The sequence below is a fragment of the Nuphar pumila genome, chromosome 10 (assembly GCF_984573655.1).
Source record: "Nuphar pumila chromosome 10, dmNupPumi1.hap1.1, whole genome shotgun sequence".
Lineage (NCBI taxonomy): Eukaryota > Viridiplantae > Streptophyta > Magnoliopsida > Nymphaeales > Nymphaeaceae > Nuphar > Nuphar pumila.
Window position 1 is genome coordinate 107177584 of NC_143258.1, and position 27147 is coordinate 107204730.

General features: G+C 36.0%; 1 protein-coding gene across 6 annotated transcripts; it reads left to right on the forward strand.

Annotated features, from left to right (window-relative positions):
- Positions 1-732: 732 nt before the first annotated feature.
- Positions 733-21984, forward strand: LOC149827817 (FKBP-like peptidyl-prolyl cis-trans isomerase family protein). Of its 6 annotated transcripts, none has more exons than XM_090019653.1 (11): positions 734-1052; positions 2581-2636; positions 2758-2813; positions 7707-7764; positions 17145-17219; positions 17428-17517; positions 19406-19483; positions 19949-19989; positions 20146-20181; positions 20409-20523; positions 21849-21984. In XM_090019653.1, the coding sequence occupies exons 1-9, from the start codon at positions 839-841 to the stop codon at positions 20171-20173; spliced, it is 696 nt and encodes a 231-aa protein (XP_089875779.1). In that variant the 5' UTR covers positions 734-838; the 3' UTR covers positions 20174-20181; positions 20409-20523; positions 21849-21984. The 6 variants fall into 6 exon arrangements, with proteins under 6 accessions (XP_089875781.1, XP_089875780.1, XP_089875779.1 ...); XM_090019651.1 differs by lacking the exon at positions 21849-21984 and adding an exon at positions 21004-21344; XM_090019652.1 differs by lacking the exon at positions 21849-21984 and adding an exon at positions 21544-21761 and having other exon boundaries at positions 735-1052.
- The last annotated feature ends 5163 nt before the right edge of the window (positions 21985-27147 follow it).

Sequence of the window (27147 nt, forward strand, 5' to 3'; positions counted from 1 at the left end):
GATGTTTTTTTCTTGATTTTTTTAAACCTTATTTGGGGGGAAAACAGTGTGTTTTCGGTGAATAGCGAGAAATCACAATTTTTGCAATCCAATTTATCGCAGAGTTGCCGCTCAGGCAATTTGTGCATAAAATTGTGGGTTTTCTCTGTTGATTCGAACGATTTATCGCCGATGATAGCTGCTATGGGGTTTACTAGTTGATGAGTTTCTTAGGTGACTCTCTTCAAACACAAAAAGGTTTCCTTCAGGGGCTCCATGTGGTTGGTAGGAGCTGTCAGTGCACGTTTCCTTGTGGTGGGACGTTGCAGGTTCAAACCCCAAATAACTGGTGGGTATGCCTAACCCCAGTTTGTCTTTAAAAAAAAAAAAAGTTTCTATGACTATAATTTATTAAAAAAGAAAAAAAAATCTCGGCCCTGAGAGGTTTGGCAGAGTGGGATGGAGGCCTAGGCTGTCTAAGTTAAAATCCCATGAGCATCACCCCTGCTAAAGCCAAAGCTTGGTGGACTCTTTGTAGTTGTAGGCAAGGAGAGCCATAAGATGCAATAGCTCTTGTCTTACTGAAGAAAAAGAATCCAATCCAATAATGAGGCCCACCAAATGCTCCCAGCCTCAGTATTAGAATCTCAAGCCAGAAGCCAACCCAAAAATGGGACAAGCAGGCCCATCTGCTGCACATTACTTAAAATTTAGCCACAAAACAAGACCCAAAACTAGAGGCTACCAAAAACTTGACAATATTGGCACTTATCCCTGTTTTTCCAACATCTTGGGTGTTCTCAAATTCCAACTCCCACAGACCCTTTACGCTAAAGACTGCAAGGCCATTGCCAGCAGCATGGATACTTCCATTATTCACCTTTTCAAATCTCCATTGCTCCACACCACCAGCACCTGCGCCCCAACAAACCATATTCCACCAATCTCCTTCCCCTTATCTTCCAAACTCAGAAAACCAAGCAGAACAGTGTCCTGCTCCTCCTCTTTCTCCCCTCCTGCTGCTGCAGTCTCTGCTGAAAGGAGAAGGCTTATCAGCTTCGTTCTCTCTGCAGGTTCCTCAGAATCTCTTCCATTTGTGTTTGGTTTCCTTGATTGCAGTTGTTTGCTTCTGCTAGTTGTTATGGTTGATGCTTTATTTCTAGTATTTCCTTCACCATACCCTTGGTCTCAACTTCTGAAGCTCATACACTCAAGAAATCACAACTCAAGAACTGAATCAATGGTTTATTAATGAAAAATACTCCACCACCACCATCATCATCATCATCAAGCCTTATCCCAACAATGTGAAAATCACTTACCACCTCTAAATGTTAAGGTCTTTCAAAGCCAATGAATTGTTTGGTGCTGACAATTCGCACCAACTTTCTTTCAAAAAAAAACAATTTGCACCAACTTGTTTGAACAGTGGCACAATCTTCTACGAAGTATTCGGTAATTGATCCTTGACAAGATTGGTGAGTGTAAAACAATAGGAAACACAAAACAACTATGGCCTATGCTCAGAGGAGCAACTTCATATTCATGAACCAACTAGCTATATATGATCATATTCGTTATATTGAACATTATTGAATCGCTTTCTTGGAAGTAAGTTTACTGGTGAAGCTAAAAAGATCTTAAGATAGTGATGCTGTCCAATTGTTAGAAGGATACTGTTTCAGAAAGTGGCTAACGATGTGAACTCAGCAACTTCATAAGGCGTAGTAGGTGGTAAAACATATACGTCAACAATAATTTTGCAGAACCCAAGCGGAAATCAACCGAGGAAACTCATCTAGAAAGAAAAATGGGACTTTTTTGTTGTTTAAAAGGTATATTATTCATAGCTTGCTAGATGGTCCAAGTAGGCAGTCTTCTGCTTCCACTAGCTGAAGCTGTGTTTCTAAATGTCATCGGCAGATCAGGAATCATTTGCATTTTTTATTAATGCAGCTGCATATGCTGAAAAATGACCTTTTTTTAATTTTTCATCATTCCAAAGTTTAAAGGTCGACATGTGTAATGCAGATGTTCTGTTTACAACTTAACATATCCTTCTTTATTATGATAGTAAAACGTCTTTGTGGTCACTGGCCTTTAACATCGTGCTGAACGGCTACTTTTTTTGTTTTGGTCACTAAGATTAGAGAAAATCAATTCTCTTTATATGTTTTTCTTTCAAGAAATATAGATCAGAAAATCTTTGGTGAAAGCTAAGCATTTATATATTACATTTGAAGTTGCTAAACACCAGATCATTTCATCAAACAAATACAGTAGAACAAGTTGTTTGTTCTACTTTAGTTCTACCTGTTTGTACCATGTTTCTATTTCTGTTTCTTTTAGATATATAAAGTGCCATGTATACGTGGAGAAACTGAGTAACTTTCCATTTTCTGCATGAATCTACGGAACTATAGATCTGCAAGTGCAGCAGAAGTTTCTAAATCATGCTTTTTAACACTTAGTGGAAAGTGGAAACTATCATGATCATGTAAATCCCAAGTGTCTGTCATATTAGGCTTTTGATACTCTTTTTTGCTCTTTGTTCCTTTTCATTGCAACAAGACTGAATTCTTATTTCTTCTTATGCATTAGCTTCTGGGCTTTTCCTTTCTGATATTGCTGAGGCTGTTTCAACAAGTAGAAGGGCGGTAAGATAGCCTGCGCCTGAGTAATTTTTTGCTGTATCATCTTTGTGTGTGTGTGTGGAGGGGGGCGGGGGTTATGATGTATGATAGAACTTTAACCTTCATATTTTTTGTTCTTTTTCAGCTTAGAGGTGCCAAGATACCTGAAAGTGAATATACAACTCTGCCAAATGGTTTGAAGTCAGTAACCATTCATGCACTTATTTTATCATAATCTTTTCGATGAAAATAATGGAAAATGATTAATTTGCTTACTGATATTTATCTGGAAGTGAAGAAATGGCTAGTGTTATCTGTGATTGGCATTAGCAAAGTGTTTAAAGATGGTTAAATGAATTAACAGTCTGTTCTTTTGGCCTTAAGTTCCTCAATTACATTGTCATAAATTCAGGCCCATAAATGACATAAGTTTGAAAAACTGTGAGCTTATATAACAATGAAGCACCATTATGCTTTCCCTATGCAGGAAGAGATTAATTATAACAAAGATGGTACTTTTGTAAGGTGTAGTGTTATCATGCTGTTCCTTGTCCTACTATCACAAAAGTAGAAAAACTAAAGTACCAAGGCCATGAAGTACAAATATGTGATGAAAACCATCTTCCTTAGAAAATGGAAGCATGTAAAATATATCCAGAAGCCAAGAAATACTGTTAAAATCTAACAAGAAAATTCTATTGCATTCCAACTCTTCGTTAAAATTGCAGTGTTAAAATGGGCAAAACAAGGAAATTTTCTATGGGGACTTTCATGAGAGGGTTTGAGGCTGTAGATGTGAATAATATTGTAGTGAGCGGCTGAGAACATGTTATTGAGAACTTCTGCAAAAATGTGGCGAGCAGTGTTGAAACCTTGATGCCTTCATCAAATATTCCATTTGAAGCAACCTTAAGAATGCTTCTTCTGCATAAAATCTCTCTACAGCTTGAATATCAGTTTACACATCAGAGGAATGAGGAATAGCATGACAGTTTACCTTGACCCTATGTAGAAATGTCTTTTCACTGGAACTGTTGCTCTTATTGAACAATCAAATGAATTTATGAAATAGTGATGAGTTTGAATATTAATCCTACTTTTATCATTGTTCAGCTAACTGCTGACTCTACAAGGCAAAAGGGTGTGTGTAGTGAGACTATGGATGAGGAACTAGAGATCATAATCACAGATATCGGTGATATTTTCCAAATATCACGATATTATCATTGTGTTTTCAGCGAATGATATTATAGGTAAAATATCACGATATTTTGAAAATATCATCAATTTGATTATATCGAGATATTATCATGAGATTATCACAATATTCTCATGATAATATCGAGATATTATCAATTATTTTTATTGTTTTATTTGTTTTCTACATCTTAAATATGTTTTTCTTCCTTAACATTTTTTACTTATTTATTTTATTATATATGAATTTTATCGTCTAAACATGATATTTTCTTACTTATTTTTGTTATTTTTAATTTTTTTTTAAATTTTAAGCCCTGAGATTTATCACATAACCTATAATATCAGGATAAATAGCCTTGCTGAGATATAGTCTATATTGATATTTGTGACTATGCTAGAGATAAGTGTTCCAGAACTAGCTTTGTGCCTCCTTTGGCAGTTCTCTCATATCATATTGCAGAAAAAGCATTAAAAATTGTGCTAGTCCATTATGAGGATGTATCGTGCTATGCCAAACTATCCATGGTTGGCAAACTCGGCGAGTCAACTCGCGACTCGGCCAAGTTGCCTCATATCGATTAAGAACCGAGTCAAAATATTAGTAATACTCAGATTGAACCAAGCGTGGCCAACTCCCGGCCGAGTCTTAATAGTGACTCAGCTGAGTCATCTGAGTTTTATTCTCAAATGGTCAAGTCATGCTTCTTATTTGCTTAAGACGTGATATTATTGCCTTCCTTATTTGTTGAAGATAAAAAGATGAATGATTTTGGTAATACCAAAGTGTTTATAGGTCACTTAAGGCAAGTAGTGATGGTTTACCTTATCAAGAAAGCTGGCCATAGGGTGCTTAAATGAAAGGGGCCTCTACTTTCCTTGTGATTGGGAGGTGGAGAGGTGGATTATTAAGTACCCAATTAAAGACAATATGTGTGCAACTTAAGAAGTAAAGTTGGCAATTAAATTCATACTAATTTTATGGGGATCATTAAATAAATAAATAATAATTAAGAACAATACATTTAATTGGATGTGAGAGGCTGTGCATAGATTTTTCATTAATTAGAGAAGAAATCTCTTTCCAAAAACATGAACATGCAACAAAAAAGTAATTAGTCTTAAATTTATGTATAGTTGAAATTTTTTTATCTGCTAAAATGATATACATATATATATGTATGTGGTGTATTCTTTTCTACAAAATTATGTATATATATTATAACACACATCACACTTGTATATTAAAATTTTTAGCTTTTCATGTCATAAATTATATGCTGATTGTTTATTTATATTAAATAAAGTAAAAAACTGCCCGAGTCACTGAGTTGACTCACCCAAGTTACCGAGTCACATGTGGCTGATCTGATACCGAATTCCGAGAATGCCAACCATGAAACTATCATTATATTACTACACTAGCTAATTCAATATTTGGGAGTGCAAATATGACAACCCATAAAGAAATATCCCTAGTCTATTATGCAATTAGTTTTTTGTGCTTGAAAAGTAGTACATACAGCCAAAACTCTATAGAAGGATGGAGAGGTTCTTTTCTTTTTTCCTTATTTTAGGTCCCAATTTTTTCCATCTATTTTTCACAAGCTATAATGAAATATATAGCTGGTCAGATTTTGTGGTAAAAAATATGTATATATATTATAACACACATAACACTTGTATATTAAAAAATTTAGCTTTTCATGTCATAAATTGTATGCTGATTGTTTATTTATATTAAATAAAGTAAAAAACCGCCTGAGTCACTGAGTTGACTCACCCAAGTTGCCGAGTCACATGTGGCTGATCCGATACCAAATTCCGAGAATGCCAACCATGAAACTATCATTATATTACTACACTAGTTAATTCAATATTTGGGAGTGCAAATATGACAACCCATAAAAAAATCTCCCTAGTCTATTATGCAATTAGTTTTTTGTGCTTGAAAAGTAGTACATACAGCGGAAACTCTATAGGAGGATGGAGAGATTCTTTTCCTTTTTCCTTATTTTAGGTCCCAATTTTTTCCATCTATTTTTCACAAGCTATAATGAGATATATAGCTGGTCAGATTTTGTGGTGGAAATAGTCATGTGGTTTTTCCATTGTGCACAGTAAAAAGGAGAAAAAGAAGACTTATTTCCTTTTTCATTTTTTGTTCTAATTTTCCTTGTGAAAATGGTATTCTCTTGTATTATTCTGATATCTAGTGCCACCTGAAAGTAATTAAAAAGGAGGACAAGTAAAGTTTGCATATTTAAATTTTATAATCATATATACTGTGTAGCACAAACTTAAATATCTTAAATAACACCAAAACATTTTCTTTCATGATAATATTTTCAAATTTAGAAAAAGAACAACACAATTACATGTCAGCAACAGTAAGAGAAAAATTATGAATAATCCCAAATTTAGTTAGCAGCTAAAAAAGATTTGAATATTGTTGGAAGGTGTTATAGTGTTTATCAAGAGCATAGTTGTCTTTAGCCTTATACAAGAAAGTCTATTGTTTTACTTTTAAGGGCATTTTGGTCACAACCCTTATGTAAATGAGATGTATAACTATTAAAAAAAAAGAATACGTGAATACCTTTTGTCGTATTTCCAATGTTGTCAGTATCGGTATCGGCCCTGAATCATTGGGCTGCCGATTCAGTTGTATCAGCCGATACCGATACTCAGCTGAATCGGCTCAAAAAAAATAAAATATTATTGTGTGTCAATCATAATGTGACACGTGTTAGAACCATTAAAATAATTTAAAAATAATATTAAAAAATAGTTTTTGTCATTTTTTTACATTTATTAAAAATTAGCCAAATCGGCCCTGCAGTGTATCGAAATTCTGTTGATACGATGTGTATCAGCCGATACACATCGATACTGATAACATTGGTATTTCTGTCTCTCTCCATCTTCTTCGTCTACCTAACATATTCTTCTTCCTCTTTGATCTTTTCTTAATACAAAGAGGATCATGACCTACCATGGTAACGTGATCATGGTGTCGGAGCAGCTGAAACCTGGAAGAAATTGCAACTTTGTAAAGATCGGGAGACCGAAGTGACTCTAGCCCTATGAAGAACAACTGGTTCATTTATGGTAAGTTTCAGTTTGGGTCATTTTGGAAGTTTAAGAACAAGGTTTGAGAAGATTTTCTATGGCTTTTCAAGAATTTTTGGAGGCAGAGTGTTAAGTTTTCTCCTTTATTTATCTACCGCCAGCCTATTTGGGACTCTTTGGGCTGTTTTTGGTCTCTACCTCAAATCAGTGGCTATTGATGAATCTATGAGCCTGCAATCACAAGTAAGATTTGTTAGAAGACTTAAGGAACCTGATTGGCAACATCCTTACAGAAAAGGGTAGTTTTTATGCTATTTTGAGATGGTGGCAGATTTGGATGATAACGTAATTGGAGGTCAGTAGGCTGGATTAACTGTATGTTGTCATAGATATGATATTGGTAGCAAGTTGGGGATGCATGATAGATTTTCCCCCAACTTAAGGGGGAGTGTTGGAAGGTGTTAGTGTTTGTCAAGGTTATAGTAGTCTTTTAGCTCTTATACAAGAAAGTCTATTGTTTTACTTTTAAGGACATTTTGGTCACAACCCTTATGTAAATGAGATGTATAACTATAGATAAATGAAAATATGTGAATACCTTTTTCCCTATTTCTGTCTCTCGCCTCTCCATCATCTTCTTCATCTTCCTAACATATTCTTTCTCTTTCATCTTTTCTTAATACAAAGAGCATCACGACCTACCATGATAATGTGATCAAATATTACTAATCTCATGTACTAAGTTGAAAGGTCAATTTGTGTCTTCTTCGTTGTACAAATTTTGAAGAAAACATAATTGTTGATTGTGGTTTTCAATTTTTACAGGTACTATGATTTAAAGGTTGGGGGTGGGCCTGAAGTTGTAAAGGGGTCACGAGTTGCCGTATGTGATTTTATCTTAATTTTGATCTTGCAATCTAAAAATTTGCAGTTGATTCTGTTTTTATACAAGCACTATATGGCTTCCACCATGATAATCTACTTTTTATTTCTTCCCAAGTATGATTAATTTAAGATCAAATCACTTTCAGTATTGTTTTCTGACTTTATTTATGTAAAATTGGTTGATCTCTGACCCATGTCACATGGACACTTCATTTATCCTTCATGTCTTGTGTCAAGACATGACACTAGAGAAACCATGATGCTTCATGACATAGTCAAACCTATATGGTCACAATTCTTCATGCTTTACTACAACAACAACTACGCCTTCATCCCAAAACAATTGGGGTCGGCGATATGAACCAAAAAAGAAAATCATTCTGGGTCTTCCACATGAATCCTTCTCCTCCAATCATTTCTATCCAATGCCATGTCCTCGGTGAGGTTCAAAGCATTCATATCCTTTCTTATCATCTTCATCCATGTCTTCCTAGGCCTACCCCGACCTCTTTTAACTAATATATTTTCCCATTTCTCCATCCTTCTAACTGGAGCATCATTAGGTCTTCATGCTTTACTGCTTTAGGAATTTTAAATTACATACATACATATGTGTGTGTGTTTGTGCATGTGTGTGTGTGTTTGTGCGTGTGTACAGAGTATATGTGTTGCTACACACTCTCAGTCTTGCCATTGCTAAATCAGGTATATTTTTACCAGTTTATGTCAATATGGTAACTTTTTGCAATTGCTTCCTAAATAATTTTAGTAGTGTACTAATGACTGATTTCAGTAAATTAATCTTTGAACTTCATCTTTGATAAGTTATTTAAACAAGCTTATTCATCAATCATCAGTTAGCAGCATTTTAAGTCTCTTTCTCAACCAGGACAGGGTTGTGAAAATGCTGGCAAGACTTGGACTAGCCGTGATCACCAAGATCACAATGAGTGGTGGTCCCTATATATAAAGAATATGTCCTTTTCAATGTCAATGAACCATTTTTTTCTCATACGAACCTTATGCCAAAAAAGTTCAGAAGATAGAATGTCTTTCATAAAGCACCAAATATTTTTATCATTGTCTCATAAAGAAGGAAGAGTAATGTGTATGGAAGGGCAATAGAGTGTTAAATTATGTATATATAAATATATATATACATATACTTATATATATATATATACATTAGTATATAGATATAAGTATATATACGTATATATGTATATATACATAATTATTTTTTCTTTTTCTGTTTTGTATAAACCAAAAACCCGATAGGGGTATTTTGGTAAATCCCAAATGTACTTTTTTATTTTTCACTTTTTTCTCTTTTTCCCTTTTTTCTTTTTTCTTTTTTATTTCTTCTTTTTACTTTTTGGGATCATAAAGGGGCCCCACCCATCTAGTCGTTGGGGCCCCAACAGTCATATTTATGACCGTTGGGGCTCCCAACGACTAGAAGGGAGCCCCCTTTATGGGTCCTCTTTAGTGCTTCCCTCCTCTATTTAAAGAGGAGGTTCCCCCTTGTAAATGTATAGGTTTTTACACCCTTCTCTTCCTTTCTTCAATAAATCCAACTTATGACTTTAAGTCATTTCCTATATTTGTGAGTTTTGTGTGTGCACATTTGGTGTTTGTGTTCTTGACTCTTGTAGTCACTCTTAAGGAGTGACTTTTGCTCTATTGGTGCTTCCGCCTCTTTTCATTACATGGTATCAGAGCTCGGTTGGTGATTGGGCTTCTCTTTTTGACATCTTGGAAAGCGTGCCTCTCAAAGTTTTGAAGAAAGGAAGTATATTTGGTGCCGATGGAACGTGACTCTAAAGTGGAGCTCTCTTTCAAGCTAAATGGGTCCAACTATCTCATGTGGGCCTCCGCTATGGAAAATCATCTAAGAGGTAAGAAACTTTGGGGTTTTGTTATGGGGACTACTCCCGAACCCTCTCTTATTCTTACCAAAATTGAAAATGAAGTTGAAAAGGCTTTAGATGGCGATGAGCGCATCAAAGCCATTAATGAACATCAATCCAAAATCGAGGATTGGGAAAGCAACCATGCCAAAATCTTGGCATGGTTTATGAACAACGTAGATCTTAAAAATTGTGCCAATATTGCCAAGTTTAGAAGAGCCAATGAGGCTTGGTTTTTTCTTAAGGGTATGTATACCCAAAAGGATCTTGCTCGACAATTCTTTTGCCAAGAAAAAATTCGTTCCACCAAACAAATGGATATGAGTGTCCGGGACTATTTTAGCTCTCTAACTCCTCTTTGGGATGAGCTTGTCCTTCTTGAGCCCAAATGGGTTGCTCCACAAGACATTGAACTAAGAAGGGAACAAATTGAAAAGGAGCACTTTTTTCAATTCCTTCATGGACTTCGCCCGGAATTCGAACAAGTGAGGGCATCTCTTCTCTATAGAAGCAAAGCCCTACCTATTGAAGATGCTCTTGCCGAGGTATGTCAAGAAGAAACTCGACTTGGCTTGAGCATTAGGAATGATGAAGTTTTGGCCGTTAATAGGCCCGGTTCTAATGTTAAAGCATATAGGCCTCCCCACTTTAACAAAAATATCAATGGGCCTAGAAAGGGGATCATATGCCACTATTGTAATGAACCGGGACACATTAGACCGGTTTGTCCTAAGCTTAAAGGAAAGGTTGCCGCGGTTGGAGAAAATTCTCCAAAGAAGGAAGAAAGTACCAAAGAAGGAGATATCAAAGAAACTCTTAATCATATCTCCGAAGTTCTCCAACACCTTCTCAAGTCTTCTCCTTCAACATCCGGAGCCGCCATCGCCTACTCTTCATCACCTTCAGGTATGTGGATACTAGACTCTGGTGCTTCTTTCCATATGACATCTCATAAAAACTCTCTTTCCAATGTTTTTTCCGAACCTATGTCCTCCTATGTCTCAACGGCCGATGGAACGTCCTTAAAAATTGAAAGTATTGGAACACTTGACTTCAAAAATTCTCAAAATTTCTTTGTTCCTAAAGTAAGAGTTGTTCCAAAAATTAATTTAAATCTTTTTTCCGTTTCTCAAATCACCGACCATGGATGTCAAGTCTCTTTCTCACCTAAAGATTGCATCGTGCAGGATCTCTAGTCAGGGAAGCTGATTGGGCAAGGCCATAGAAGGGGTGATCTCTATTTTATGGACTTTTTGACGCTTCCATCTAAGTCATCTTGCAATCTTGTTAAAGATAAAAGTATTGGAATTTGGCATGAGAGACTTGGTCATCCAAATTTTGTAAAAATGTCTCTTTTCCCTTTTTTGAACAATACTTGTAAAGACAATCACATGACTTGTAAAGATTGCATTTTTGGGAAATCTAAAGCTATTCCGCTTCCTCAAAGAAGTTATTTTGCCACTCGGCCATTTGAACTTGTTCATTCCGATGTGTGGGGACCTTCCCCTATTTTATCTAAAGGAGGCTTTTCGTATTATGTGGTATTTATTGATGACTTCACTAGATTTACATGGATATACTTCTTAAGTCGCAAATCTGATGTCTTCTCGTTCTTTAAAGAATTTCATGCTATGGTTAAAAATCAATTTTTGGGAAATCTATCTATTCTTAGGTCCGATTCGGGAGGTGAATATATGTCTAATGATTTTCAAACTTACTTAAAAGAAAATGGAATTTGTCATCAACGTTCTTGTCCCAACACTCCGCAACAAAATGGTCTTGCGGAAAGAAAGCATAGGCACATAATAGAAACTACAAGAACATTATTGATTTCAAAAAATATCCCAAAATCCTTTTGGGCCGAAGCTGTTCTAACTTCAACATATCTCATCAATAGAATCCCTTCATCCTCTTTGAAAAATCTTTCTCCATTTGAAAAACTTTACAATATGTCTCCCGATTATAAAAGATTAAGAATTTTTGGATGCAAATGCTTTGTTTTAACTCGCAAAAATGATAAACTTTCTCCTAGAGCTATTGAATGTATTTTTTTGGGATATGGCGAAAAACAAAAAGGTTATCAATGTTTTGACATCCTTAATAATAAACTTTATATCTCAAAAGATGTCATATTCCTCAAAGAAGAAAATGGTTTTTCGCATCAACCAAATGAAAATATTGACTATTCCTTTTTATTTGACTTGTTACCTCAAGAAAACATCATAGATGATCATATTGATCTTAATGAACCTCTTGAAGATCTTGTTGAACATCCAAATAATGATCAAAACTTAGAAGAGAATGCTTCAAGACAAATACAAGTCTACTCTAGAAGGAATGAAAGAAATCATCCATGTGCCCTTGAAAGATTTTCTCAAAATGAGTCGATAGAAGAAATCTCTCAAAGAAGATCAAATCGCATTCCTAAGATTCCAAATAGATTTGTTTCTTATGACTCTTTTTCCCCTAATTATCGAGCATGTCTTCTTGCACTTCACTCATTTCATGAACCATCACATTACAATGATGCTAAACAATATGATCATTGGAATGAAGCTATGGAGCTTGAACTTAATGCCCTTAAAAAGGCACAAACTTGGGAAGTCATTGATCCTCCCAATGGCAAGAAACCCATTGGATGTAGATGGGTGTTTAAAGTAAAAACTAAGAGTGATGGTTCATTAGAAAGATATAAGGCTAGGTTGGTAGCCAAAGGTTATGCCCAAGAGTATGGGGTAGACTATGATGAAACTTTTGCCCCGGTTGCTCGAATGACTAGTGTTCGAGCCCTTATTGCTATAGCTTCTGTCAAAAAATGGCTCATCTTTCAACTTGATGTTAAAAATGCTTTCTTGAATGATAATTTAAATGAAGAAGTTTATATGGAACCACCTCCAGGTATGAATTTAAATGGAAAAGTTTTAAAATTAAAAAAGGCTTTATATGGACTTAAGCAAGCTCCTAAAGCTTAGTATGACAGGTTTAGTATTGTATTAATCAATTTAGGTTTTTCTTCTTGTTATACTGACACTGCTCTTTTTGTCAAAAGAACAGGTGACTCCATTATTATGCTTCTACTGTATGTTGATGATATGATCATCACTGGGAATGACAAAAAGGGAGTAAATGATGTTAAGTCTATATTAAAAGATACTTTTGATATGTCTGACCTTGGTTATTTGAGATATTTTTTAGGAATTGAAGTGGCCTATTCAGCACGAGGGTACATCTTATCTCAAATGAAGTTAGCTGCGGAAATTTGTACCAAGTCAGGAATATCTGATGAAAAGAAAGTGGAGACCCCTGAAGTTATCAATGCGAAACTAAGACTTGAAGATGGTGTTCCTCTTGAAGATCCAACTCCCTACCACCAATTAATTGGATCCCTCACCTATCTATCCATCACACGTCCAGATATAGCTCATGCGGTTCATGCAGCGAGCCAATTTCAGCACGCTCCTACTACGGTCCATATGGCGGCCGTAATGAGAATTGTGCGATATATCAAAAATACCATCTCCAAGGGACTCTTCTTATCCTCTTCCTCATCTCTTGAATTAACTGCTTTTACTGATGCTGACTGGGGAGGAAATCCCAATGATCGGATCTCAATTACGGGTCTTTGCATTTTCTTAGGTGAATCTCTCATCTCGTGGAGATGCAAGAAGCAGCAGAAGGTCTCCTTATCATCTACTGAAGCTGAGTATCGAGCTATGGCAATGACAACTATGGAGATTGTGTGGCTCAGAAGTCTTCTTAGTGACATGGGCGTCAACATTTCCACTCCCACCAAGCTCTGCTGTGATAACAAGAGTGCGATATACATTGCCAGCAATCACACTTTTCATGAGCAGACCAAGCATATCGAAATGGATTGTCATTATGTTCGAGACGAATATCTCAAAGGAACCATCACATTGCCATATGTCACTTCAGAGTATCAACTAGCTGACTTCTTCACCAAGGCGCTCCCAACTCCACGATTCATGTTTCTTCTTGGCAAACTTTCGGTCTTCTCCCCGTAAAGTTTGAGGGGGCGTGTTAAATTATGTATATATAAATATATATATATACATATACTTATATATATATACATTAGTATATATATATAAGTATATATGTATATATACATAATTATTTTTTCTTTTTCTGTTTTGTATAAACCAAAAACCCGATAGGGGTATTTTGGTAAATCCCAAATGTACTTTTTTATTTTTCACTTTTTTCTCTTTTTCCCTTTTTTCTTTTTTCTTTTTTATTTCTTCTTTTTACTTTTTGGGATCATAAAGGGGCCCCACCCATCTAGTCGTTGGGGCCCCAACAGTCATATTTATGACCGTTGGGGCTCCCAACGGCTAGAAGGGAGCCCCCTTTATGGGTCCTCTTTAGTGCTTCCCTCCTCTATTTAAAGAGGAGGTTCCCCCTTGTAAATGTATGGGTTTTTACACCCTTCTCTTCCTTTCTTCAATAAATCCAACTTATGACTTCAAGTCATTTCCTATATTTGTGAGTTTTGTGTGTGCACATTTGGTGTTTGTGTTCTTGACTCTTGTAGTCACTCTTAAGGAGTGACTTTTGCTCTATTGGTGCTTCCGCCTCTTTTCATTACAATAGAGATCCCGACAGCTACATCAAATCCACTTTCTTGTATGGATTTACCAACTTCCACAAAAGTTCCAAATGAGCTACTCCTTAATGTGTTAGTTCCGTGGTAAAGGAAAATCATTTGTCCACACATTGATATCCAAAGGTAAAAACCAGAGTTGCCAGGCGAGGAAGCGGAAGCGAGGCACTTTCAAAATTTTAGGAAGCGGGAAGCGTGGGATGACTTAGAAGTGAACCAAGAATCGTCTCAAAAGCGACCTAGGAAGCGAACCGGAAGCGACCTAGGAAGAGAGGGGGAAGCGGAAAAAGAGAAAAAAAAATAAAAATACAAAAAAAAGGGGGAAGCAAGCTTCCCATAAATTGGAAGTGCGCTTCCCAATTTTTTTGTGCGCTTCCCAACATGTTTCGGAAGCGCGATGTTTTACGCTTCCGAAACACGCTTCGGGGAAATGTGCTTCCCCACTCTCTATGGCGCTTTCGTTAACTCTGGTAAAAACATCTATTTTAGTCTTGATTGACATACAATGCTCGTACAATTCTACAAAATCTCAAAAGAGCTGCTAAATGCCATGGTTTCTAAATTGGTTGCTGCCATCCTTATGATGGTTGTAGAGTAATTACTGGAGTTGTTTAAGTGCTACCACTTGACATATCGACGAGGCATACACGTATTACTCCTGAATGTTTCTCTGTCAACACTCTTATTTGTTTCTTTTTTATCTTGTTATTTCTCAGCTTATTGACTGGTTCAATTCTTACTTTTATCATCTTCATTATGCATGTGATTGGATTTCCACTTATTCAACTCTGGACTAAAAAAAGGAAAATGCCTACCAAAATAGGCTCAATTCCCTAATGAAGCCTCACAGTGCTAGGAATCATCCAATCACGATGCTTGGTCTGTCAGAAAATTTACTATGTTATTAATTTGTAAAGGACTAAGATGATACAAATATAAATTGTATTATCATGTCTTCTCAAAAAAAAAAAATTGTACAAGGCATAAACTTTATTTTTCACTTTTCATTTACCTGCTTGCTCTAAACATGAATTAACTCCAAACATCTTAATAAAGGATAAGCAGTGATTTTTCAAGAGAAATGACCAAAATACCCTGTATATGCACATAGTTACAGTTACTACATGGGGAGCTTGGATAACAGAAAGTTGCATATGGGAAATGGATTTAACTTTGTGAAGGAGTCAATTATTTGATTTTTAAGAAGACGTGGAATCTTATTGATTAAGCCAAATATTCTTGCTATTTGTTATGAAAATAGGCACCTCAGCACTTCTATTGTCACAATGGATAGAGTTGATGTTCCTGTTAAAATGTATCTAATATATATATATATATATATATATATATATATATATATATATATATATATATATATATATATATATATATATATTCTGTATATTACAAAATACCCGATAGGGGTAGTTTTGTAATTTCACAATAGTTGTTTTAGAAAACAACTATTTTCAGTTTTCATTTAAATGTATTTTTCTTTTTTTATTTTTTCCTTTTAATTTTTGTATTTTTTAAATAACAAAAAGGGGCTCCAACATAGAGTCGTTGGAGCCCCCAACGGTCACAAATGTGACCGTTGGGGGCTCCCAACGACTCCATGGGAGCCCCCTTTTGGGCTCCCCTTTTGAGGCATTTTGCCTCCTCCTCTCTCCTCTTCCTTTTGTATAAATAGGGGTGATCCCCTTGTATATTTTTTATTCTTGAGAGCTTCTCTCTCTTTTCAATAAGAGGCTTTGTATATTGTTGCCTTCTTAAAGGCTTGTGCTTGTATTGTCCCTTCGTGGACTTGTGATATTGTCTCTTTTTCATTGTTGTATGTGCTTGTATGCACTCTTTATATTTCCGCAATATCTCATTACAGTTCCCAATTCTGCACCCATATTACCAAGTAATTGCTTGAGCCATACCATTCTGAAGTTGTCTGTGATAGCACTATTTCAGATTTAATTGTTGATTTGGCAACCTACATCGTCTTTTGGCATGCCATGAGATAATCTGAGAGAGAGAAAATCTAGTGGTAGAACACCTATTTAAGGAGGTATCTGCAACTAAATATGCTCAAAGCTCTGAAAGTTTGAAGAAAGATGAGCACACTGTATGGTGTCCTTCATATATCGAATAATAGTGTGTAGATGCTACCATACATAAGGTACTAGGAGGACATGTAAATTAACCTATCAGACGCCCTGAATAAGTGAGATCAGGACGAAAAATGGTAAGGTATATATGACCACTTGTTTCATCGAATAGCATCTGCCAACTGTTGTTCATCATTCTTCCTAAGTTTTACATTCATTTCATTAGGGGTATGAACTTTCTGTTTATCATCTCACATTCCAGCCTTGAAAACAAGATCTGCTGCATACTTGCATCAGAATAACAGGTTATCCCAACACTGCATGGTTTCAGGTTATGAACTTGTACATGTATTAACCTTCAAAAAGGATATAGTTGAATCAAAATACCATTTGTGGTTAATTATTGGTATGCTTTTCCTGCAGGACTCTTGTTTCTCGACCTTTTTCAATGACTTATTAAGTGACTGAAATTAGATTAATTATCTAAATTTGCTGAAACTGTTAATCAGCACAAAAAGTATGAAATTGAGACTACATATTCTGCTATACTTATTTTTTTTGTTTTATTAGCAAATACTTTAAAAGAATCCTGCAGTCCTCATTGAGAAATGATTTTTTAGGACATAAATTGGTTATCGTAATTTTGTTTACCATAAATTTATGGTGCATCATTTTTTCTATCTTGATTTATTACACTACAAAACCATCACATATGGTACATTTCATTTTCTTTGTGCAATATTTGTAGGTTCATTATGTTGCTAAGTGGAAGGGAATTACCTTTATGACCAGTAGGCAAGGGCTTGGTGTTGGTGGTGGAACGGTAAGATGTTCATGTCGATGGAAAATTTAATTTCAAAGCTATTTATAGATCCAGTATTTATGATTTTCTGTTCAGATCATACTCCAGAATGAATAACACTGCATATACTTACTGAAGGACTCTGGTATATATTCACATGATTATCATATTAACCACGGCATTGTGGTTGCCATTTGATTGAAGCTGTTGTATTGGCATATTATTGCAGCCTTATGGATTTGATGTGGGCCAGTCAGAGAAAGGAAATGTCCTTAAAGGACTAGATTTAGGAGTAGTGGGCATGCGAGTTGGGGGCCAGGTGAGAAAACTTTGACCAGTGGCTCTTCTACAATGTGATATTGCACAAAACTTTGCATGAAAAAGTACTTTTTTCTAGAGGTGACAATGGGTCGGGTTTGGTTTGGACTCAGGTGAAACCAGACCCAAACCTGATTTGAGATGATGGTATCAGGTACGGACCCAGGTCTAATTGGATCCACCATAAGAAAAACCATATCTGGATCCTATAAGGATTACATGAAGCAGACCCGAACCATACAACAACAACAACAACAACAACTACGCCTTCATCCCAAAACAATTGGGGTCAGCGATATGAACCAAAAAAGAAATTCATTTTGGGTCTTCCACATGAATCCTTTTCCTCCAATCATTTCTATCCAACGCCATGTCCTCGGTGAGGTTCAAAGCATTCATATCCTTTCCTATCATCTCCATCCAAGTCTTCTTAGACCTACCCCGACCTCTTTTAACTAATATATTTTCCCATTTCTCCAACCTTCTAACTGGAGCATCATTAGGCCTTCGCCGAATATGTCCAAACCACCGTAAACGATTCTCTCGCATCTTATTTTCAATGGGTGCAACACCTACCTTCTTACGTATCTCTTCGTTCCGAATCTTATCTTTTATTGTATTTCCACACATCCATCTAAGCATCCGCATCTCAGCTACACTCATTTTTTGAATATGATGTCTCTTGGCAGCCCAACCTTCCGTACCATATAGTAAAGCGGGTCTAATAGTCGTCCTATAAAACTTTCCCTTCAACCGCAATGGCATTCTACGATCGCACAGCACTCCAGTAGCACTTTTCCATTTCATCCACCCAACCTTTATCCTATGATTTACATCTCCATCAATTTCTCCATACTTTTGAATGATGGATCCCAAATATTTGAAATAATCATTCACCGGTATATCTTGCTCACCAAGCTTCACTACACTCCCATCACTACTTTGTTGCTTACTAAACCGACATTCCATATATTCAGTCTTACTCTTACTCAACTTAAAACCTCTAGCTTCCAATGTCTGTCTCCATAATTCTAACTTAGCATTAACCCCAGCTCTAGACTCATCAATCAAAACAATATCATCAGCAAACAACATACACCACGGTACATTTTCTTGAATTGATCTCGTAAGCTCATCCATCACTATCGCAAATAGGAAAGGGCTTAAAGCAGATCCTTGATGTAACCCAACCGTTATCGGAAAATTGGTTGTCACCCCTCCACAAGTGCAGACCCGGACCATAACCGGTAAAATATTTTTTTTTTTATCATTTGTACATTGAAAATTTGTGGATCTTAATTGGAACTCGGGTAGAGGCCCAAGTCTAGTATGAAATTTCACAAACCATACCTGGCTCCATATATTAATCGAACCTTTCTGGTCCGACCCGGATTCTAATCGGTTCTTATTTATCACCAAACCCTGACCCTATAGGGTTTGGTATGAGTCGGATCCAGGTCAAACCCGACCCATTGACACCCCTACTTTTTTCTTAATGATCTATGTTTGTGATTGGTGATTGTATTTAATGTGCATATCATGTTTCATTTATCTTTGCTTACAGCACAATTACCAAGACAATCTGTTATCAGATTTTTTTTATCTTTAGCTTTTCCTTGAATCTAAATGTTGGATAATTATTTAGATTTTTTTTAACACTTAATATACATAAGATGTTCCCAACATAATTCAAATAGTCTCTACTAGCATGGTCACTTGCACTAACTCGTGTATGAGAGATATTGATATGATTTTGAAGTAATATGCCTGCTGATTTCTTTTTGTTGTCATAATGTTGTTAGGTACCTATATATTTTGTAATGTTATTTCATTAGTTTCATGTTTGTGACTTCTTTCAACTTCCTGACTCAATGTTATTCTAATCATAGAGATTGCTGATTGTTCCTCCTGAGCTAGCTTATGGAAGCAAAGGTGTCCAAGAGATTCCGCCAAATGCAACACTTGAGGTAGAATACAGCCTTAAAGTAATTTGCATCTTTAAGAGGAAAATTGTTCTTAACCTCTTATTTCCAATGATGGCCCTTTTGATAAATATTAGAAAGTTAGCACCATATTTTCTTATTTTCTTCTAAGGTTTAGTTTGGAATGAAAGCACTACAAGCCTGGGCGGCACTATTATTAAAAAGAACAATCAGAACTAGCCTGTAAGACAATAAACTGTTCTTAGCTGCTTATGGTAGTGTGTTTGGATTCCCTTGGAAGAAGAGACTATGGAAATTCAAATAGGTAAACCAAGGTGATGCATTTGATAATACATCCATTACATTACCAATATTTTTTCCTTTGCTTTCAATAGCTTATTTTTTATGGTGTGCATTTTGTTAGAGCATTTGATCAATATCTCCTTTTCTCATATAACCTTTGTTATATTCATTTCTTGGTGTATCTCACTGCTGTCTCATTTTTTGAAGTTGGATGTGGAGCTTCTGTCTGTCAAACAAAGTCCATTTGGGTATGCAAGCTAACTTAGCAATAATAGTTGGACGATTAGTCATAATAATAATGGAAGCATCATCTGTTCTAAATATTTCTGGTCAATAACCTGCTCGAAGGCTCGGAGCAGGTGGAATGAACTCTGGACATCATTATTTACTGTTTCTTTTTACAGGTATGCTGTCAAGGTCATAGAAGGATGAATCATGAGGTTTGTTTGGCTTTGCTGGCCAGTCCCGAGAATTTGAAGCATCCAGTTTTTAGATTGATTATCATACTGGTTTACATTTAATACGGTTTTATTCCCCACAGGTTCACACATACACACGCATAAGCACAAAATCACGTGTATGTGTGAATGCATGCATGTATATATGCACATGTAAATGCATACATGGATAATCAATTTCTAAGCTGTTGCAATCTGTTATCTTGCAGCATGGAGACTTCTTAGCAATTCTTTTTTGCCATCTTTATCTAATTCAATTTGGAGACCTCTGTTGCACTAAATTCAGAAATACCCCTATGCTGCAACTGGTGTTACCACAAAAAGGTAGTTGCAATGTCATGATGTGCTGTCAACCATTGTTCTTGTCATGATTTTACCTTTTTTCTTGCTTCCTGTGTATGCTTCAAACCTTTAGCTGCAATATACATAAAAATTATATAACCTAGATAAAGTCTTGGTATTTTCAAATTTTTTTCCAAACATCACAAATTTACTGAAATATTTTCACAATTTACACTTTTTAAAATTTTCTCATATTTGTATATGCTTCTATTTATTTATAGTTCATAAAGATAGATCTACTGAGATTTTCTTGAGAATTTCCTTAGGATAAGATATTTTTTAATTTATTGGGAGATTTTCATCTTATGGAACATGGGACTAAAGTTTGTTGAGGCTGGAAAAAGCTGGTGTTTTTGTTTATGCACTGTACAGATGGAAAAGAGCCTAATCTGACATGCTTTTTTCCAATACCCAGAACATTTAGTGGGCGTCTTGTTGAAAGCATCACTGACAACCCTTAAGCTTTTCATGCAGGGTCAAACTCCAAGCAACTGCCTCGTACATTTAATTTGGACTCTACGTTGGTTGATGTGTATCTTGGATCATTTTGCACTGAAATCTTCTGTTAGTAATGCCTCATTATTAACCAGTCAAAGATTGTACTAGTTGCCTTTGCAACCTTAGAGAATTTGATTTGGAAATGGAGGTTTATATGCCACTCAGTTTATAGTATGTTAAAAGTGTTGGGTGCTGTTGTCACCTATCTGAAAACATGTTCAATCTTAGCTGATAATTTTGGATCAACAAGTTTTGTGATTGATGTTATTTCCCCTAGTGATAAGCAAAATCTGTTCTCATGATTATTTGTATTGCATAAGCGTGTGTAGCTATGTGTACAACTGAAACTATAATATTCTGCTAATCTGCAGTCTTCTGTTTATCTGTGTTAAGGTTATTTTTCATACTAATCTTGAAAGGGAGGTCAATTTCTGCTTCTACCACTTTTGTACTTTTGTAGCAGTTACTTGCCGTGACAGAATCATATTCCTTTCAAATTTGCAGACATGCCATTGGTTCTAGCCTTGGGTACAGCCATATTTGTCTGTGATATGCCACCTTGCTGCAGCTCTGACTTCACCTTGAAAATATGCAACATAAATCTTGTACATATACTTTAATTTAGCAACATTATGGCAAGATAGTTGCTTTTAATGCACTAGAACAGTTTATCTCTGATTAAATACTCCAAAATCCAGAAATATAAGCTGTATTTCGACATATATGACTGTCTGCTCAAAGGCCAAAAAGGGTAATCAAATTCGCAGAGCCTCCTACCTTATAAGGCATCTTACCTCATTTTCCTGCAGGACAGGATAGAAGGCTTGTGATTTACACTGAACTGGACTAGTTACTTGGTTGTGATCATGATTGACTCAGATCAGCTTGATAAATGGAAGAATTTGACCATGTAATTTTTGTAATGATCGACCCACCAGGCTCAACCATGGAACTAATCAGGGCTGCCATTAAACAAATAGTCTTTGCGGAGTTGGCAAGCTGTCTCTCTCCAGGTAAACAGGATTTTGTAGTTGCTAAAAGTAACCATTGAAGGTGTTTGGATTCAAATGCAAAATGAGATGGAATGAGAAATGTGGAGCTCAACGCGGCATTACAGTTCATCCTTCTTTTTCGGATTTCACGGAAACACTTCAGTAGTAGCATGTCATTGATCAGCAATATGCTTAAAATGTGTTCAGATAATCTTACTTTAAACCCTTTAGGTTAGCATTAGCTGCATTTATTAATTGAAATGATTAAAACATTTTCAAAAGCAATGACATTTTAAAAATATGAAGTTACTTTTTGTAAAAAAAAAACTAATTTTATTTTTTAAGTTAAACACATTCCTAAATTTGGTAGCAGTCCTGTTGAGTCACACAGTATGGCAATGATCAAACTTGATTTCTATGGGTTTTTTTTCTTAATTCAATCCGGATTTTCTCAGATTCAATCAAACCGTACGTGCACCCGGATCCAATCTGTTCACAGCTCTAAGCACTTGATAAAACTGCCTGCCTGAAGGCAGATCAGGTGATATGCCAAATCACCGATCTTGGGGTTTTGGCTTCTCGACCATCGATTCAAGAAATCAATAATGGACCATTGTTATCGGAATAGAATTGAATCGGCCTATCCAAACCAACTAGCTTCAGGGTCGAATTGGACCCTACTAAAAAATTGCACGATTCAACCTCGAATCAGCAGAATTGGGCAGAATTGACCCATTTGTTTTCTTATTGTAATCTTTTATTTTTTTTAAAATTATTAAAAAAATAAAACCACCCAATTCAGCCTGATGTGATTGTAGCCTGAATCTACTGATTCTCTGAATCTTTTTGAAAATCGATTATGTTAGAAGACCGATTTTGACAACATTGACCACAAGTATTGTGCTCTTATTAGGAAATTTCCATTTTAAAACTTACTTTTTGCCTATAATTCCGAAAATAGACTTTTCTCCATTTATTAATTCCAACCTAAATTTTCTTCACAAATGTCAAATATGGCCCTAAGGTGAGCTATCATTACTCTCAAACGCTTGAGTTAAATGTTTTAAAACAAGGGAAATACTTTCAGGGTGAAAGTTTCACACCTTCCTTTTTTTCCACTACCTATCATGTGTTTCTACTAATAAGGATCAAATAGAAGCCTTTCAAAAACTTTAAAAGTTTTTCACCATTTCATTTGAGGGAGGTCAATGTCAACGTCCCTACATAATACTTTTTGGGAAACATCAGGAATGGAATGCTTGGTACCTGACACGGAATATCAGAAGAGAGATCCCTTTCTTTTCTAGTGCTACTACCGATTTAAGAGAGCACGGTAAGATGGCATAAGTGGTCATGAAGCATCTCACCCATTTAAGAAACCAAGAGAAAGATTCTTTGGCCATGTTAACAAGTTCAAGATGTCTTAACCATGAAGTCCATTACTTTTTGTATTGCAATACATGTCTTGTCCTTCCCTCTGTGGAGACTCACAAATTATGAGAATGCTAGAACTCAGCCCTACCATTCTAAAAGCAACATTCTCTATAACTTTTTTATTGGCTGGTTACCTACTTTACCATAAATCTAAAAGAAACAGCCTGCCATCATCATCCCCTTCTTCTTCTTCTTCTTCTTCTTCTTCTTCTTCTTCTTCTTCTTCTTCTTCTTCGTCGTCGTTGTCCTCGTCATCTCCATCGTCGTCCTCGTCATCTTCATCATCGTCGTCCTCGTCATCTCCATCGTCGTCCTCCTCCTCGTCCTCGTCATCTTCATCGTCGCCGTCCTCATCCTCATCATCTCCATCGTCGTCGTCCTCATCCTCATCATCTCCATCGTCGTTGTCGTCCTCATCCTCATCATCTCCATCGTCGTTGTCGTCATTATCACCAACGCCACTATCATCTTCGTCATTATCTAATGAATCATCAGGTAAACATCATACATTCAATGCCATAGTCACAAATATGACTTCTTTTTTAAAATCTCTCGATCGTGATATTTTCAAATACCGATATAAATCCTGAAAAAATGTGATGCTTCAAAACATTGCCTATTTTGAAAATATCATGTTCTAATAGCAATATTATTGAGTTACAAACGCAATATTTATGTTTTGCTTTATATTATTGATGTTTTTATTATATATTTCTATGTATTTTGAATATATCACATTTTTTTTGTGATTTATTGGGTTATTAGTGCAACATTTGTGTTTTTTTTTATATATTGCATATATGTTTAATGTTTTTCTTATGTTTTTATATATCTTCTTATATATTTTTTAAGTTTCAATATACCAATATTCACCCGAGATTTTCTCCAATTTTTTTTTAAAATTATCGCATGATTTTCCTTTATGAAGAAAATCCCCATAACGAGATTTCTGACTGTGCTCAATACCACCTTCTGTTTTTTCCTCATTATTTTGATTTTTTTTTTCATGTACAGAGGAAAACTATATCACAAACAATGAATATTATGAAAGTGATTTGGACCATGAGAGGCACTCTCAAGAGGCACTGCTTGAACATGTTAACTCTCTGTTTATGAAGTTTGAGGCCATGGAAGCCGACCGTCTTCATCGGCTTGAAGCTCTGGTCTGCAATTATCCAGATGTTAAGGAGGAGCTCAGGGAAGCTACAGCCAGGATGGTGGTAATTGAGCACACTATTAAGAGTCACTGGGAGAAGAGAGAAGAGCTGCCTAGGCTTCCTCGACGTGCGATCGTCCTGCAAGCGAGAGCCATGAAGATGTCGAGGAACGAAAGAGAGACGAGGAGGAAGGTCTCCGAGATCAAAAAATTGAAGGATGAAATTTCAGAGCTCAAAATGGCAAATTTGAAGTTGCAGAGTGAGAAGACTGAGCTAGTGAAGAGACTTAGCACACTTGAGTTCTTAACTTCCTCTACAGCTGAGGTTTGTCATTTCATTTCAGAGTATATTGGTAAAGGGGTGGCTGTTGTTGCCTCAAGGGGGTTTGGCGTGGTGGGATGGGGGCATAGGCTGCTAGGCAGGTGGGTCTAGGTTCAAATCTCATGGGCGTCCCCAAAGCATGGTGACTCTATGAGGCAAAGGGTGTAAGCTCATGGAGTTTTATGCTGCCAGGACAGCGATCATATAAGTACGACAGGCAAAGCCAGCTAGGTCTATGATCTTAGGGGTGGTTTCTCCATGTAAATATAAAAAAGGGGGTGGCTGTTGTTTCTCTTCACCACAGTAATCTGAACTGTCAATCCTGAGTTTTACTTCTGGGGAAGATATTTGGGATGAAAAATCTTGCAGTATTTTAGAAGATCTTAGTTTTTCTCAGGATATAAAAGACTCTGGAAAAGGGGGTTAAAAGTATGCGACAATCATTTGCATGTACAAATGACTTAGCAAACTTCATTTTTTTTTTTGGGTGGAACTGACGGCATGGTTGTGATCTACATCTTCTTTTCAGTGGGAACTGCCTTTTGGATCGCCTGGAATCCAGCCTATGTACAAACTTTTCTAGCCATGCCAAAATCATCGGCCATAAAAGCATCAATTTTTTTTAACTCAAGGAAACATGTTTTTTCATCGAAAAAACATAATCCAAGGGTTGATTCACACAAAATCGAACATGCTGAACACATTGTATCGCTAGATTCCAACTAGATTGTAGGTACAACCCATTGTATTAAATATATGCCCGTTTTTGTTATATTGATATCACAATAAAAATGCAATATTTTCAAAACAGGCGATATTTTGAAAACATCCAGTTTTTTTAGTATTATCTCTTGAGAATACTGCAATATAATATGATATTTTCAGAATATCGGCGACATTTATGACATTGGTTTTATGATTATGATAGGCTTCATAGCGTTCTCTTTAAATGTACTCGCAATTTATTCTTTTTGTTTGAACTAACCATTATACATTATGGAATTCAAGTCTAATCTTCTATAAGATCTGTTCTCTGCAGAGAGAAGTAGAAGCTGAGAAGGCAATGGAGACTGCCCAGAGATTAAGGATCACAAATGAGGACCTCTTAAAGCATATAGACCAACTACAAATGAATCAATCTCCGGATATCGGCGAAGTGGTGTACTTAAGATGGACTAATGCATGCTTAAGATATGAACTGATAAGGAGTGAAGAGGAGAGGAAGAAGAAATCAAGTGATGTTAAAGAAGAGGAGGAAAGAGAAGAGGCAATAGAATGTGGAGAGATTGATGAGAAGTGCACTGGTTATGACTTAGAGGACTCCCCCTCCAGCACTATAGAAGTGCTGAGTGAGCTCCCTCTTGACATTGAACCAAAGAGACAAGGAAGTATGACAAAGAGAAAGTTATGCCACAAGTTCAAGAGATGGATAAAGGGAGATGCAAGATATCACATTTGAGAAGTGTGTAATGCAGTGCATCTCATGTGGAAAACTACGTAGCATTACTAGAAAAATCTCATTTACAACACTGGTTCCAATCCATGTCGCAATATATATATATATATATATATAGAGAGAGAGAGAGAGAGAGAGAGAGAGGTAACCCTCAAAATAAGCTTTCGAAAAACAATATTGAATTATAATATCATTAGCCAAAGTTATGCCCTACTAAAATATGATTTTTTTGAATCATAAATTTCGACACTTTAAGGCTGTCAATTTTTGAATCGCCGGTAAATCACCGGCAGATTGGATTTCAGCTATTCAAACACCAACATTCACTAAATGAACCATCTAGATCACTTCTACAGAGTCAGATTTTATCAAAACAAACATGAGACTGAGAGATAGTGGGTATGGCATTAGGGTATGAGGTCAGGGAAGACTCGGTCCATCAACATGCATTAACCTTTAACGCTTATCTGAGCCTACAAAACTTCTTACAAGATGCAAGCACTAGATCTAAATTAATTTAAGAATTTATGAATATAATGAAATCCTGAAATATATTTATCAAATATAATCATTTTTTATAATGAAAAAATCATGTTGAAAATGTACTTCTGCACAGCCGGAATGATAATAAAATATTTGATGCACATATTAAGATAAGTACTTTTCAATGCCTCAGCACCCCAACACCTCAGGAATAAGATCCAAACATCAAGGAAATCGGATTTGAAATTTCTGGCCTGTCGAATCA